The following is a 15,816-nucleotide window of genomic DNA, read 5'->3' on the forward strand; positions in this document are numbered from 1 at the left end:
TTGGGCATTCATGCCACTAATGTCCATCTTGTCCACACTGGGCACACTGGTTCTTTTTTAAGAATCTTCTGCCTCTGCTGGGTCTTCTTCTTTTTTCTTTCGTCCACGTCTTTTTGGGCCTCTGGGCTGAGGGAGGGGGGTATACTGGCGATAGGCATTTGAAAGACGCTCCAAGTACGCTCTGGGGCCTCGGTGGCACCTTGCAGCACTTTAGACACTTTGGTCATATTAACTGACTTCTTCATACCTGCTTTCATGGCTTTTAACAGCAGGGTTTGATACTGGGTGAGGCGCTCTAGCCGCACTTGTGTTTTGGGATTCCAGCAGGGGGGGGTTACTTACAAGGAGACTTTATTGGGTAACTTACAGCACACAGGCGTACTTAATTTTTGGATCAGACAGCTTCTCTGAACCACGAGCTATTGCACTAAATGGGTTTTTATACCATACATGTTACCCATGAGGCAGCACAACACTAGCAAGCATTTTCAGCATAGGCTAGAAGTGCTTGGTTCTCAGGCACAGCTTCCTGTAAACAACTTCGCTTCTCAGAGTGCTTGATAACACTTTTATTTATTAGTATGGGAAGACAAATTTTTTCTCTTTTTTTTGCTTTCTTTTTCTTTGCTGATCTGCCTGTATTGCAGATCATGTTTCAAACTTTTTACACAAAACTTTCTGCTCCATGCACCAGCTTTGTCTCTTTATTTGTCTTTTTCAAGTTAAACTTACTTAAACCTTTCTGCCTTACACTAGTCCCACTGACACACATTTGGGATAGGCTCTTCTTCTCCTTCTAGTTAGATTTTCTTTATCTTAAAGAACTATTACATTATTGTGGCTACTTTACCCCAGGTAATAAGCTCCAGGCACAATCAGCTGCTTTTAATTTACCCTGGGGGCAACTATGGCCACGCTTCTTTTTTACAAATGTTTTTTCTTTGCCTCTTGTCTTTTCTTTCTTTTTTTTTTTCTTCTCTTCTCTATCTGTCTGCTACTTTCTCTATTTTTTCTTTTCTACTTGCTTTTGTCTTTTCTCTTCGTCATCCATTGGGAACTACACTTAGTATCATTTGGAGTTGCAACTAACACTAATTTGCAAATATCACATATATTTCATGATATTTAAGAAATCATAAAATATACACAACAAACTTTTTCTGCAATTTAACACAATGAATGGAAAACACTTTTTGCATGGTAAGGCATGATGGAGCAGATCCAGCAATTATACTGCTCTTCTGGCTGAAAGCTCAGGGCTCATTAAAATCAAGGGACGGGCATACCCACACACGCAAAGAGTTCTAGGTCACCATTTTTGCATCGGCAACTCTATGCTGCATGAGTTCTGGCAAAAGGAAATCTAAAAGTCACAGATTAAACTCAGCCTGCTGTACACTGAGCTGACTACAAACATAGACACATGGTCCACAGCGATGAGAGTTCAAGTTTATCAAAAGCTTCATAGCACTGTCCATGGCAAGTTTGTGACAATTTAAAATTTTAGTTCATGTGCAGAGTGTCTCTAAAAAGCCCAGACATTGATGGAAGCAAACAGAGACGGCTCTGGGCAATGAAGATGTGATGTTTCCAGCAAAGGCTCTCCACTTTTGCATCAGTTTAAAAAGGGAAAGTGTGGCCCTACACCCCTTCTGACAGACAAGGGCCTTTAACTTTTTAGCAAGGCCTCTGTCTAAACAGAGCGGCACAGCTCAGCTCTCTAGCCGTGACACTTTAACCTGGGCAACTCCTCTGTAAATTTTATTTTACTTCTGTCAGGTTCTCTCACAGACATTTTAAAAACTTACTCTTTTTTTTTTTCTCTTCTAACCTGGTACACGAAAGCACTGAAACACTGAGTGCCGAAACTCAGGACGCTGGGGGGTGATGGGCATCGCCTTATACTTGCATTTTTCAGGCAGCCATTAATCTTCGGGAAGGCGGTGGGGTGATTTGCAGGACTTCAAAGGCAAGCTTCTCAGTTTGTTTGTATTTGTAAATCCCAAGCTCAAAACAGGACACGATGAGGTACAGGGCCACCAAATTCTTGCTTTGGCACGGGCAACAAATAACTCGGGTTAGCTTTCTTCGCTGGGGTCTCAAACAGGAAAACAGTCTTAATTTAAAGTTGTAACATCACTGACAGCGTCAGCCAGCCAGCTACACAGATCTCATTGTTTTTCAAGACAGTTGCTCCAATATCTTCTTTTCTTCTCAATCAGGTTGGGTCTCCCAGCTTACACAGTTTATTGCAGCTTCCAGGAGCATGGCAGTAGCGTGATTTTGGCTTGGCCAGGAACATGCTGTCTGGTTTCTCAGTCTCTTTAGCACACACACTTAGGCAGTGTAACACTGGACACTCGAATCAGTGAGATTTCTTCATTGCAGGGAATCCCACGGCAAAAGCTTAATGGTTACGCTCTTCAGAAATCATATAGCTGATGGTCAGTAGCTACAGGCTCTATGCAATTCTAACACAGTTCAAAGCTAAACACGGTTACCTTGACAGAGATCTTCAACATGGTCTTTCCGCTTCATTCTGCTTTGGGACAGTCTTATGGCACACTTTTCACTCGAAGAGGGGTCTAGCCTGTGCTCTGGGGGCTGATTCTTCACCTTTATTTTCTATTTTGCCTTCATCTTCTGGGTCTTCATTTTCAGTTTCCATTTCTTAGGGATTTTATCTCAATTAGGCGAGGTGATGATGTTGCACAACTCAGAACGTTGTGGGCAATTTTCCTGCCCCCCCTCTCTCGGCGCGCTAGGCTAACAGCTACTTCTTTGGCCTTACACTCTCACGCTCCCACGCTTTGTTAAAAGCCAGACTGTCCTGCAACATTTTTCTAATTAACAGCCTCAGATCTTGTTTTTTTTCCTCTCAGCTCGACCTTGAGCTTTTTGCTGTTTTCTCTCTCTATTCTGAATCTTTTAAAAAAACCTTTTTCCTTCTTTGTTTGACATACATCTCAAGGGGGTGCAAGGTTTGCTTCCCCCACCACCCATAGCCTCCCTCCTAAATTGAAGACAGACACAATTAGGGAATGGGAATTGGTCAGTGAGTAAGGGGTCTCACTGGCCGACACAAGAGGATTTTTCACATCACGCACTTTGCTACTGGCCTGGGCACCCGGACGGTCAACGGTATGCTTCAGAAACCGCAGTAGCCACTCACACAATCATCAATCTCTCCACTACATCCATATGTCCCTGCCACCCACTTTTCCCACTTTTTACCAGAGCGGAAAACGGCTTCCCCAGCTTCCTCAGCTTCCTACTGAGTACTGGCGTGCTAGGTACTGGCGCCCACTCGGGGGTGTGATCAGGCCCCCCTTCTACCCGCAAGGAGTAGGTTCTTTTGTATACGTATACCACCAACACTGACCTTCTTCATAAGGCGGGGCCCTCTTTTTTTCTGCCCAGTGGCCTTTCTCCCTAAAGGCGGGGCCCTCTTTTTCCCATATACTTGCCTTTCTCCTGAAGGCTTCTAATGTGGGTTTCAACTCAATTGCAGCTGCGATACAGGCAGGGCTCAAGTTCCTTCCTCCGCTTCCCAAGGTTCTCTTGCTGCTCGCTGCCGTTTGGGCGATCCCGGTGCAGGCTTTCTCCCATTCACTTGACAAAAAGGTCGGTGGCGCCAAGAAAGGGAGGCATGCGCCGAGCTCGTCTTCCCGGTGCGGCGATCAAGAGCAGGCAACTGCCACCTGTCTGGCTCAAAGCCTGCCACATCCGAGTCACGGCACCATTTATGTTGCAGAACCCTGAGTCAGAGAGACCACGGAGTGAAGGAAAAAGAGATTCTTTATTTAACGCGCGGGCTTAAGGCTGGAATCGTTTCCAAAGAGCCAGAAGCCCCGATTTACATTAGCACATTGGTTTTATAGACATTGTGACATATATGAAACGGCTCCTCCTCTTCCTCCCGCATGGGGTTGCAATCCTCAACATTTCTTCTCTTAGCACTATTGTTTATAATACAAGAACTGGGTTATAGGGTAGCCATGATAAGGAGAGAACAGAAGAGAACAGCAGAGAACAAGATATACAGTTGTATGACCTTTGACAAGATAAGGAATTCCTGTGTCTCGTCAGCTTACAACAATATATTCAAGGGAGAAAGAGCTCAGCAAGAACATGAAGCATGAGACTGCATGAGGCTACTTAGTCTGACCCCCGATATGGCTGCTACAGGGTTGAGATCTTTTTTGTCTTCATAGGATTCTTGTCACTCTGAAACATGCATGACAAATCTTCAGGCTGCAGTTCAGAGTGCAAATGTTCCAAAGGGTTGGTAGAATTAGCTAAATGTCCTGTTTCAATGCTGGCAAGGGCCTTGGGCAAGGCGCAGATAGTCCCAGAAGTGAGAGAGCAACAAGTTCAGTCCAAGGATCATGCACAGGAATTCCAAGGAGGTTTTGCAGGCACAGGCAGAGGCTACCAAATGATTTGTAGAAAGGGGGTGGCAGTGGCACCAGGGGAAGGGATGGCCCTCTGGGGGACCCTGGAGGGCTGAACTGGGATCCCAGGAGGGCTAGATTTGGCCCCTAGGCCTGAGGTTCTGCACCCCTGCGGTATGCAATGTATAGTTTCTACAGGCTTTGACCCAGGACAATTAGCAACTCAGGGTGGGTGGGTGCAGGGGAAAAGGTTATAACCCTGCACTGCTTTCCCAATCCAAATCCCCCTATTTATTTTGCCCTCCAATTCAAATTCCTCCCTTCCTGGTTTATTTACCTGTTTTTACAATATGCAAAAGATCCCATCATGGATCTCCTGACATCACATCTGGATTGGCCCTAAGACTGGAACAACACAACAGAAAAATTGATAATTTAGATTTTAGCATGGGGACAGAAGGCCAAAGGCTGGATATGGATCCTGTGGAGAACAGTGAATCTGCGTCTGCCCTTGGTGACGACGTTGTCTGTCGCGAAGGAATTCAGACTGCTCTTATTTCGCACTTCATTGCTCGTGAAGACAGCCTCAAGAGAGCCCTTGGAAATGACACAGAATTGAAGCTGAGGGAAGGGCAAGGCAGGAGGAAAAGGCAGTGATCATTTACTGCCATGAGAACTGCTGGGTGCAACTTGGATTCCAAGGGCCCCGGCCTATGCCTGTTTAGACAGAGAAAGGTCCTACAACTCCCAGCATTCCCCAGCCAGCCATGATGGGAGTTATAGGACTTTGTTCTGTTTAAACAAGCATAGGACGGGGCCCCAAGTCAAACTTTCTGTCCAATCCCAGGGAGAGGTTGCAGTCATTTACTGGTGACAGAAAGTCCCTCTGCTTATGTGGGTAGGTAGTTAATTTTTGTGAACTGCCCAGACAGCTTCAGCTATTGGGTGGTATAGAAATAAAATACATACATACATACAACTTCACCACAGTACTTCAGACATTTCAAAGCTGAGACCTGTTCTTGGAAGCATGTTATGCCATGAAGCTCTGGTGAGCAAAATTAAATCCTGGAGGAGGCAATGGGCAGGAGAGAGGTGAGGTGTGTGGGTGGCTTTTGTGGTGGCCAGACATGCAGAATCTGGGGGATGTATGAGCAGATTGCTGCTGGAATGACCTGTCCAACCTTATGAAAACAGACGTAGCATTATTAGGGCTGTCCAGTCCTGACACTCTGTGCTTTATTTACTTACTGTATTTGCATAGGTTTCCCAATAACATGCATTCTTGGGCAGCTCACAGAAATAAAAGAATAAAATAGAATATTAAAATACAGTAGCATTAAAATACATTGCAGCATTTTTTTACCAGTTCCTGTGCTTTTGGCATTGGCGTGGCAGAGAGGGCAGATTGAGTACATTCTAAACAGCAGAACTTGGAGCCCAGCTTGGAAAATCTTTGCATTTTCTCTGCTCAGGAGATAACCCGTCTATGAGCCATGAAAATGGCTCCCTGTCAATTAGTAGGTAAAATGGGAAAGCACAAATCAGTCTTCCTAATTACAACAAACAAAAAACTTGAAATGAGAATGGAACATGGAGTGTAGGAAACTCATCACCAATGATATCATGGACACTATCCAATAAGTGTATCTGTTCCAACAGTAGCAGCAGGCCTGATACTACTGCGGGGGGAAATTGAGTTTAGCCATCACCCACCATTTGTATCTTGAGCGCTGGTAGAACTGTTTTCCAACTGCAACTGTTTTCTTGAATAAAGTACTTGTATCCCAAGTGGCTGAAGAGTTATAGCAATACCACAATTTTAAAAATGCCATCTGTAAACAGCAAAAGATCAAAGGTACGCTCTAGCTTGCTCTCGTCACCGTCACTCTATAAATGTGTATGAGCTTCTACCACTGACATTTTTAGAAAAAGGTTCTGGAAGGCCTTGTGGCGGATCCTGCCTACTTAGCACTTTTATTGAAGGGAATGTTTTTCAGCAGAAAGTACATATGCAGCCATAGTTATTTCCATATCAGCATGGAATATTCTAAGATAAGCATTCCTTACAAATACCATTTTACATTCATACCATTTTCCCAATAAGGTTAAACCACCCCCAAATTCTAGTGTTCTCATTTACAACATCATAAATTCGGTTCTGCATGCTGGCAACGTGACTAGCCTCAGCACTTAGAATTGGTCAGAGGAAATGTTTGGAAATGACTACACTGGAAGGAAACCAAGAACCAGGTAAACGCATGTCAGTAAAGTGACTACTGAGCCATGACTGATGGGAGCCTTGTTGCACTGCAATGATGTAAGAGGCACATCTTTTACCAGATGGTCCTGGTAATGAGGAGGGGACTGGCATCTATAGTCCTGAGGCCAATCAGGCAGCAGTGACGTTTTGGCTGCCAGCTCCTGGATTTCGCTGATACAAGAACAATTATAGGGATTGTGGCCAGCTTTCAACCTCTGCAGATGTTTCAGATGCAGCAGGTCCTTGCTTGGAAGCTGTGAGATCTGGTTTTGATCTAAACTGAGGACCTCCAACCTAGGAAGTCTTTTGACGGAGGGGACGGTCTGCAGCCTGTTGTTGTTCAGGTAGAGTTCTTTCAAGCCAGGAAATGAGAGGTCAAGTGTAAACATGCTATTGGCACTCAGATCTAATATCTCAACATTGGGCGGCAGAAATCTGTTCATGTGTTCTAAACCTGTGTTGGACAAATTAAAAATATGAAGTGACGGTGGCCACATGCAGCGGGAGGAGCCTCCAGGCAGGAAGCCATTTTGACTTAGATCTAAGTGAGCGAGCTTGCTGAGATGACTAAGAGTCTGGCACACCATCTCATAAGAGGTCAGGTTGTTGTGGTGCAGTTTTAATATCTGGAGCTGTGGGAAAGCCCCTTCACAGAACGATGACTTAATGCTGTGGTCCTGGAAATGGTTTCCTGAAATATCCAGAAAACGCAATGCTGCGAACACTGTGCCAATTTTGCATGGGATAGATGTGACTTGTGAGTCTGTAACTGTTAGGTTCTTCAGGGCCTCCAGCCACCTTCTCAGGCCAGTTGTGTCCACCCTGTCATCCAGGGGGGCAGCAGTCACTTTGTGGAAACGCAAAGAGGAAACCTTCAAGTCCAAGCGACCTGTGTCATGCCAGGAGGCATTTCTAAGGAAAGTGCAGTTTACAAATTCAAGTTCTGAAACCAGAGGAGTGTAGGAAACAAATTCCATGGCTCCTGGCAAGAAAACCTCTGGGATAAGGAGGTCTGTAAAGATGAGCTTGTTTACTTGTAGGGCCTGCAGAATTTCAATCATCTGTGGGGTTGCCTTGATTTTAGAAAAAGGTTGAAATTGTAACAGGTTTCCTCCTCGAAGCTCATACGAGTTGGCTGGGAGGCAGTGAATGAAGCTTCTTAACTCTGTCTGGTCTAGCAGTGAACAAACACAGTGCATTTCAGACTCGAGAAATTTACAGTTGCCTTTTGCTTTCGGGAGGTTCAGTCCCAGGAGAAGGACGAATACAAAGGCCTGAGCTCTGCACATGGTGCAAAGTCTGAAAAGAGAAAAACCACAGTAAAGCGTTATTTCCTAAAGTATTAGTGGCCATCCATATGCTAGAGGATATGAATGGTTCTTATGAGAAGTCTGTGGGAGCTGTTGGGAGGGACTCGGGCCACGACTCACTTAACCTGGACTTGAAGGGTGAATATGTACCAGAAACAGGTGGGAGAGGCCCCTGGGAGATGGGATTGCCCTTTCCTTGTCTCCTCCCCCTACTCTCTATTCTCCTTCCTCCTGCAAGGGATGCTGACCATGAAGTGGACCCCAGCCAACTTACCTCAAGATGTAAGCTTGTTATATCTCAAGTAAAGTCTGTCCTTAACCCACCACTCAAGTGTGTTTGGTCTACATCCGTGGCTACTGACAGGGGGCTGATTCAGACTTCAGGAGCAACATATACTAAGCAATGGCGCAGGGGAGCCAGTGTTTGCAGGGACATAGCGCTGACACTTTTATTAGCAAGGATGCTGAGGTCATCTGCCACCTCCCTCAACTTCCCTGTTCTGAGCTTAGCTGCATTTATCACAGTAGCTGGAGGGAAATGAATGTTTCTAGCAACAATCTATCCTTCCCTGTTATAATGCAAAGTATTTTAAGGTGGTTTGCTCTTAAATGGGCTACTAAGACCCACAGGCTTTACAAAAGACCTCCTCCTGGTGAAAATGAAAACTGCTTGAATTGGTTTGTTGATATGGATCAGCACAGCCACCTGCATTTTTGGTCACTCCTTGAGGGTGCGGTTATGGGGACTGTCATGATGAGCGCCTGCACTTCAAAATTTACCATGACACCACTGCACTGTTCCCTCATGTCCTGAGGCATATCGTTCTCTTGGGATGTGCTGGTCAGGGGGCTTGCAGGGTGTTGTTGTTGTTCAGTCGTTCAGTCGTGTCCGACTCTTCGTGACCCCATGGACCATAGCACGCCAGGCCTTCCTGTCCTCCGCTCTCTCCTGGAGCGTGCTCAAGTTCATGTTCATTGCATCGGTGATGCTATCTAGCCATCTCATCCTCTGCCGTCCCCTTCTCCTTTTGCCTTCAGTCTTTCCCAGCATCAGGGTCTTTTCCAGGGAGTTTTCTCTTTGCGTTAGGTGGCCAAAATATTGGAGCTTCAGCTTCAGTATCTGTCCTTCCAATGAGCAGTCAGGGTATACTGACACAATTTCTAGAACATTCGTGATTAGGCTCTGAGGCTTTCTTCACACGGAGCTTTTATCCTGCAACTGAGACTGCTCCTGCATGGAAGTCTGTGGGCTCTTTACATGACGCTGTGACCCTCCAGGGCATCTCCTGCACTAAATGCCCTTTGTTCCATTTTTAAATAGATCGCAGATAACGAGCTATCAAATCACCCCGTTGTGTTTGGCTTCAGTTTCCTCCGTGAAAAGAGTTAAAGCAGCAAGAAGAGGAGCGAGATGAATGAAAGATAATGGAAGACTCAGATACGGGGAGAAGGAGGGGAAGGGGGTGGGGGAAAAGGAAGCACGTGAAAAAGGGAGTCATTGTTATCCTGCATTGAAAAGGGAAGCAGAAAGCCCCATTTTAAATGCAGGATTTCAGGCTGGTGTAGAGATGCCCTGAGTCACCTTTCAGCATTATCTTCTTTCCCCTCTCAGCAGTTTCAGCAGTCACACATCTCATGCACCCTTCAGCCATTTGCCTTCAGCTGTTTCAACAGTTACAAATCTCATGCATCCATTTCAGTTCTAATGCTTACACAATAGCCTAACTCTAGCTCGCTTGTGGTATTGGAAGGGGTGGGGGAATGAAAGCAGTGGAGAATCAGGAGGTAAGATGGTGAAGGTGTGGGCATCACTCCCATCACCCTGCACTCCATTTAGTAATGAAAGTAGACCACACCTCCATTTTCTAGCCAAACTGGAGTGTGCATGTTTAGCAAACACATGCATGTCTCCTGTGACATCACTAGTCACTACTCCAGTTCCCAGTCTTAGTTCAGACCTATTTGCACGTCCAGCAAACAACATATGTCACACTAAAGCTGGGTTCACACAACATGCCAACCCACCTAGTGTGGGTTGTTGTTGAACTGTGGGTTATTGTGTTATTGTGCAGCATGAATGTGCTGCATTCATTCAAATGTCTGAATGCAGCACGTTTTCCGGAGGGTGGCTTGTTAACCACCTTGAACAATCCAACAATAAGCCATCGGTTCTCAAGGTGGCCTGTTTGAGAAAAATAAACCACACTGCATAGTTAACAAGCTACCCTGCAGAAAACATGCTGCGTTCAGACAACACAGTGACCCATGGTGGGTTAGCATGTTGTGTGAACCCTGCCTAAGGGAAATGGCAAAGTCTTGTGAGCAAACAGGGATAAGCAAGAGCTGCAACTGGGTGCAGGACCTGGGGACTCAGACTCCTCCTCTGACGTTTGGGGGCAAACAACTCTGCTTGTTTATGAAAGGACACACACACCTTTAGGGCACATTTCCATGCATCTCCCCACCATTTGGTAGGCATTTTAATAATTTGGCCAGAGAAATAGGCTACAGTTAGACAGTATTGGAGGGAAGAGGGGAAGAAGGCAGCTGATGCAAAAGGTGCAGGTGAAGCCAGAGACAAAGATCATAAATGACAGCAAAAGGGAAGGAACAAGGTGAATGGAGTGAAAAGTGTGGGTGTTTGTGGGAGCATGACAAGAGCCATCTGACTAGAATGTGTGCAAAAGACGTGTGTGTGTGTGTGTGTGTATGAGAGAGAGAGAGAGAGAGAGAAATAGAAAAGACTGAAAGAACAGGAGCCAGACCCATACCCCACTGTGACTCCTTGCAGACTGATACTTGTAGGCTTCTCATCTCCATTCTGAGCTGTGTAGGAGATGCAATCCTCCTGTAGCACAAGGCACCACTGCATTCTATGTAGATCTAGTTTCTATTGGGAAAATAAACCTGTGTCTAAGATGTACTGTTTCAGACTGCAGGTGGGGTTTGGACTGTATACTCTTCCAAAGAACAAGAAAATCCCTTCGCAGAGAAAACTAGCATATCAGGGAGAAGGAGTACTTCCTGATATGCCAGTTTTCCATGGACAATACAATTCTGGGGATGGAAGGGAGAGCATTACATCTTGTTTGAAGTGGTATATCTGCCTCGGTGAGAACTAGGCCTTAGAGTAGACATGCACATTGCTGTTCACCACTTAACTAAACAAACAGAAAGCAGATTGTAGTATTCATAAGGCCATGGGTGGAGTGACAGCGGGAGGCGAGGGGGGTGCTTCTGGATGGACAGTTTTTAGCGCTACTGATCAAAGGCATTGTTCAGCTATTCTGTCTTTCTCTCCTTAATGGGCTCTGTGGTAAGAAAACAGGCAGAAGCAGCGGTGGGAAAATACGGGAGTCTTAAAAATGGAAGATGACATCTGGTGGCATTTTATTCATAAAATTCTATGAATGAAGCAGGGCAATGGCACGATAACAGCTTTGTCCGAAAACACCTCAGTTATAGGATCTCAACATTTCCTTGAGCTTTTCATCAAAGAGTGAAGTGAGTGGACACAGCCTTGTCCGTCCTACTTCAACGACTGCTATAACATACAGTCAGGGCCAGAAATACTGGAACAAGAATAACTGTTTTGGCAGTGCCTCTGTACACCACCACATCAAAGTTGGGTGTACAGAGGGAGGAAACTCTGCATTTGGTCGTGTCCATGGGTTCCAGACTTCAGGCAGTCACTGACTGCAAAGGATTTTCATCCAGGTATTAAAGGTGACTGTATTGTCAAGGAAATATCCCTGACAAGTCTGTTGTTAACATAAATGTTACACACATTTATGTTAGTGACATTTATGATACTGCTGTTGATTCTGTGTATTAGAAAGTAAGGTGTTCTTACCTGCCATTGTGAAGAACTTCCAAGTTTACCAAGGTCATGACAACTGAACACAGTCTTTTCACCTCCCCCCCACGCATGGCCCATTCCGTTCACACAGACTGCCGATATGCACACCCTGTCCCTACTCCCTCGCAAGTTATGAAACTAGTAAGGCAAACTTCCAGTCGGAGCCATGTCGCCCTGGTGATCCTCCTGCGGAGGCTCCACAGGTCGCCTCCTCAAACAGCTTTTAAAAGGCTGAAAAACCTTTTCATCTTCCCCTGGAATTAAAAGGAAAGCTAGAGTACCATCTGGATAAGATCTTGGAAGAACAACTCCTTTTGCGGAGCAGCAGAAGAGCTGGACTCTAAGGTCAGTTTTCCGGAGCGTCATCTACTCAAAGCTGTCTACTCAGAGCTGTTTTGAAACTCCTATGTAATTAGGAGACTTCAGGGCTGACGAGTTCCAAAAGTATTTATGAATTAAATTCCAACAATATCTGAGGACCTGCAAAATCTGTTGAAGTGTCTGTTTGTTTGTAATTATACTTACTTGCTTTCTTTACGGAAGAGGAGGATGGCAGCATCAAGGGGAAGGAAAAAAGCCGCAGGATCACTGCCAACTCCCCCAACCCCTCCCTTGGCAAAGGTTTCTAGAGATGCCGGAGTTGTAGAGGAGTTGCCAGCTCTGATAAAAACTTTGTCTTCTCAATTAGCAGAACAGGCTAAGAGGCTGGATACAATCCAAGATTCTATTACTAACCTTCAAGGGGCTGTGGATCTAATTAATAGCTGTTTGCAAGAGATGGAATTGAAGGTTATGCTCTCCAAGACCAGGTGTCTGCACAAGAGACGATGCCTCTCATAATATCCTGTCTGCGAGAATTTCCCAACTGGAGTCATATACTCATAGAGCGAATGGGCGTATCCTTGGTATCAAAGATCTGCCTGCTGATTTAAGTCTGTCTAAATTCTTGGCTACATTTCTGCATGAGCAACTCACTCTGCCATCTGATTATTTACTCAATATTGAGCATTCATACCATGTTCCAGGTCCAGTTCATGGCATCAAAGGGACTGCCTATACTGTTATAGTTCAATTTGCAAGAGTTTCTACAAAAAATCATATTTTGTGCTTGGCAAGAGAGGGGGGAGAACTTTTCGGGGGGTCAACATGAGACAAAGTTATGTTATTTCTGGATTACACTAAAGAAATCGCTGACAAAAGAAGGCAATTTACCAAGGCGAGAAATCAGGCAAGACAAATGAATCTGCAATATCATATCAAATACCTTGCTATATTTTCATTCTTTTTGAAGGCCAGATGAAAAAGTTTTTAAATAATGAAATGGCAGAGGCTTGGCTAGCTGGCATTCAAAGTAAAGCATGGGAGACATCTTCCCCAGCCACATGAGCTGGGAACTTTTCAATTATTATTGTTTTTCGGATTTGTTTGGGTTATAAGATCCAGGCAGTATGCCAGTCCAGAGGACTTGCATATATCTCCCCCCCCCTTTTCCCCTCTCTTTTTCTTACTTCCTCTTTTTTATATTAGACATGATATACTGTATAATAAAATTCCAGTGTGTGTGTGTATAGATATGTATACATTCATATATAGATTTAGAAAAGACACTATCTAAAATATAGATAGTATAAAATACATTAGTGATTGTTATTATTTCTTATCCTTTTTAATTTCCTCCCTTTTTATTATTATTACTATAATTATTATGAGACTTTGATTAGTAATATTTTTCGCTGGTTAAATTGTTAAGCTTTACTATTATATGTTAACTGAAGGGCAATATATGGTTATTGGAAATGAATTGTAGGCTTGCTCCCTTGCTATAAGACTGATGATATGATACTGAAATGTAAGGTTGATTATCTGTGCTGTACTGAATTGTAATATTGGCAATGTTATAGGTATAACTTTGAAGTAGAATGATATTTGAAGTTTGTGTGTAATGGAGTTTAAATTTAATCCTCTTAAGTAACTTTTTAATATATTTTCTTTTTCTTTCTTGCTTTCCTCTTTCTTTTCCTTCTTGTTTTTTTTTCTTTTTCGTTATTGCTGTGTCCTAAGAATACTGTATAGTTGGAAACTGTAGATAATGACTAGGTTGTTGGTACTGTTTATTTCATTTATAAAGATAAAAAATAGAATTAAAAGTGTTTTTTTTTTAAAGAAACTAGTAAGGCACGTACCAGATAAGGCATACCCAGAGTTTTTCCAGCAGTTCTATATACTCACCCATGCTCAATGGGAAAACCAGCCAATGCCTTGCTGTAAAAACGCATAAGCCTGAGTTGTTTACTCAGTACTATAAAAGCCTGTTGCACACCCTCTGAGGGGTGCCAGTTTCCCTTTGCTAACTGATTGCCATATGTGCACATATTAAACTTAGTCCATTGAAACCTTACCCGTGTCTAGCGTGTACTTTGGCCTACAGCTAGGTGACGAACCAGGAGGGGATTTATGCCCCTCTGCTCAACACCATTTGTAGTATTCATCCAGTCATAATCCTCTCCTGAGCCCCTCCCAGGCCCGTAACAAACTGCAACGTAAACACAAATTTCCATTTGTAGAAACAGGGAATGTGCACTTTTACGAGTTCGCAAAGAACTGCAAAATAATACCACAGATACATTTCTTTACCAGCAAGGTTTTTAAGAGTATCATTGATGAAAAGACTATTACAAATTTTAAAATGTCTAACATTTGCTATGCTGGATTTAGGCCTCAGTCCTTTGCATGCTTATCTGGAAGTAAGCTGTCATTGAACACCCAGTGAGGGACTTACTCCTGAGGAAATGTGCATAGGAAGGTGCTGCCCGTATGCCAGAATGGCCATCCGGTGGGCAGCAGGAGAAAAACTGAATTCAGAAGCAAAGCAAAGCAAAACTCACCCACCAAGCGGTCTGGCCTTTACTATCCGTTTCCACCACAAGTATGGCTCTGTTCCTTCTGCTTCCAGGATATTCTGGTTAATTCTTTTCACACACACAACACTTTATTTTCCTAACTTGCCCCTCCTTTCTGGGAGCAGAGATGACTTGTTTTGTCTTTACTTCCCCATCAGGTGTTTCTCTTCCCAGTCTATTTAGGGTTCTTTCTTCAGGGTCACACTTCATACATCGTTACAAGCAGGTTTGTGGTCAGCCCCTCAGCCTCTCATTTCACAAGTCTTTTGAGGAACCAGTGCTGCAGAAAGACATGGTTGCAACACTATTACATAACGGAGCTCAGAATTTGGAAATAAACAGGGGAAGGGATTTTTTAAAAAATCCTTGCTTCTGAGATTATTTTCTCCTGTATTTCTTTTCTCATGTCTCTGAAACAGGCTCAGCAGAAATGGTACTGCCGTTCCCAGGCACAAGGCAGCGATTGATTCCATATTATTATTCCATGTGATTCCATATGATTCCAGGCAAAAGGCAGTGAATTCATATTATTCATGTCACAATTAGCCTGGCTGCAGCAGTTGTTTTCTAATTCTGTATATCTGTCCTGCAAATGCTGCCTGAAAGTCAGGCTAAACAGAACAAGGTCTGTGTTGGCATTCCAGCCACTGCTGTGCAGGAAATCCAGGAAGCCCATCCCTGCCACATAAGCCCAGGCTGGCTGTCAGCTAGAGCATCAACTGCAAGACTAAATGCTGCTTCACAAAGGCAAGGTGGGGGTGAGATGCAGGATATCAGATCCTAGGGAATTCCCAGTCCTCAGACAGATGGGGGAGCATTCCCTTCACAAAGGAGAGGCACTCTGCATATGATCAGGGGCATTATGTCTATCAGGGCGCAATCCTATGGGGATAGGTGGCTGCCTATCCAATGCAGGGCAGAAGAAGCAGAGAGGGGATCGTTCCCTCCGTGCTTCCCCTGCCCTGCATATGAGGCTAGACAGCCAATTTCGGCTGTATAGCTGTGGGAAGGCGGAGCAGGGAGGAAGCTGCCAGACAACACATAGGATGTGTCATATCGGCATTTCTGCCTTCCCCGCCCCGGAATTGTG

General features: G+C 44.4%; 2 protein-coding genes across 6 annotated transcripts in view; both read right to left on the reverse strand.

Annotated features, from left to right (window-relative positions):
- Positions 1 to 3,379, reverse strand: part of LOC146347534 (uncharacterized) — a 40,543-nt gene extending 37,164 nt beyond the window's left edge. For all 3 annotated transcript variants that reach the window (XM_084850894.1, XM_084850893.1, XM_084850895.1), the window contains exon 1: positions 2,502 to 3,379. In XM_084850894.1, coding sequence (XP_084707020.1) covers positions 2,502 to 2,522 — 21 coding nt within the window. In that variant the 5' untranslated portion in view covers positions 2,523 to 3,379. The remainder of the gene's footprint in view (positions 1 to 2,501) is intronic.
- CD14 (CD14 molecule) lies at positions 1,779 to 15,059 on the reverse strand. 3 transcript variants are annotated; one of them, XM_084850890.1, is made up of 3 exons: positions 14,712 to 15,059; positions 14,226 to 14,359; positions 1,779 to 7,956 (listed from the first exon to the last, which is right to left on the reverse strand). In XM_084850890.1, the coding sequence occupies exon 3, from the start codon at positions 7,944 to 7,946 to the stop codon at positions 6,621 to 6,623; it is 1,326 nt and encodes a 441-aa protein (XP_084707016.1). In that variant the 5' UTR covers positions 7,947 to 7,956; positions 14,226 to 14,359; positions 14,712 to 15,059; the 3' UTR covers positions 1,779 to 6,620. The 3 variants fall into 3 exon arrangements, with proteins under 3 accessions (XP_084707016.1, XP_084707015.1, XP_084707017.1); XM_084850889.1 differs by lacking the exon at positions 14,226 to 14,359 and having other exon boundaries at positions 14,716 to 15,059; XM_084850891.1 differs by lacking the exon at positions 14,226 to 14,359 and having other exon boundaries at positions 3,424 to 7,956.
- Positions 15,060 to 15,816: the final 757 nt, after the last annotated feature.

Source organism: Heloderma suspectum, chromosome 4, assembly GCF_057233095.1.
Source record: "Heloderma suspectum isolate Gila_16-S chromosome 4, 16-S_ref, whole genome shotgun sequence".
Classification (NCBI taxonomy): Eukaryota; Metazoa; Chordata; class Lepidosauria; order Squamata; family Helodermatidae; genus Heloderma; species Heloderma suspectum.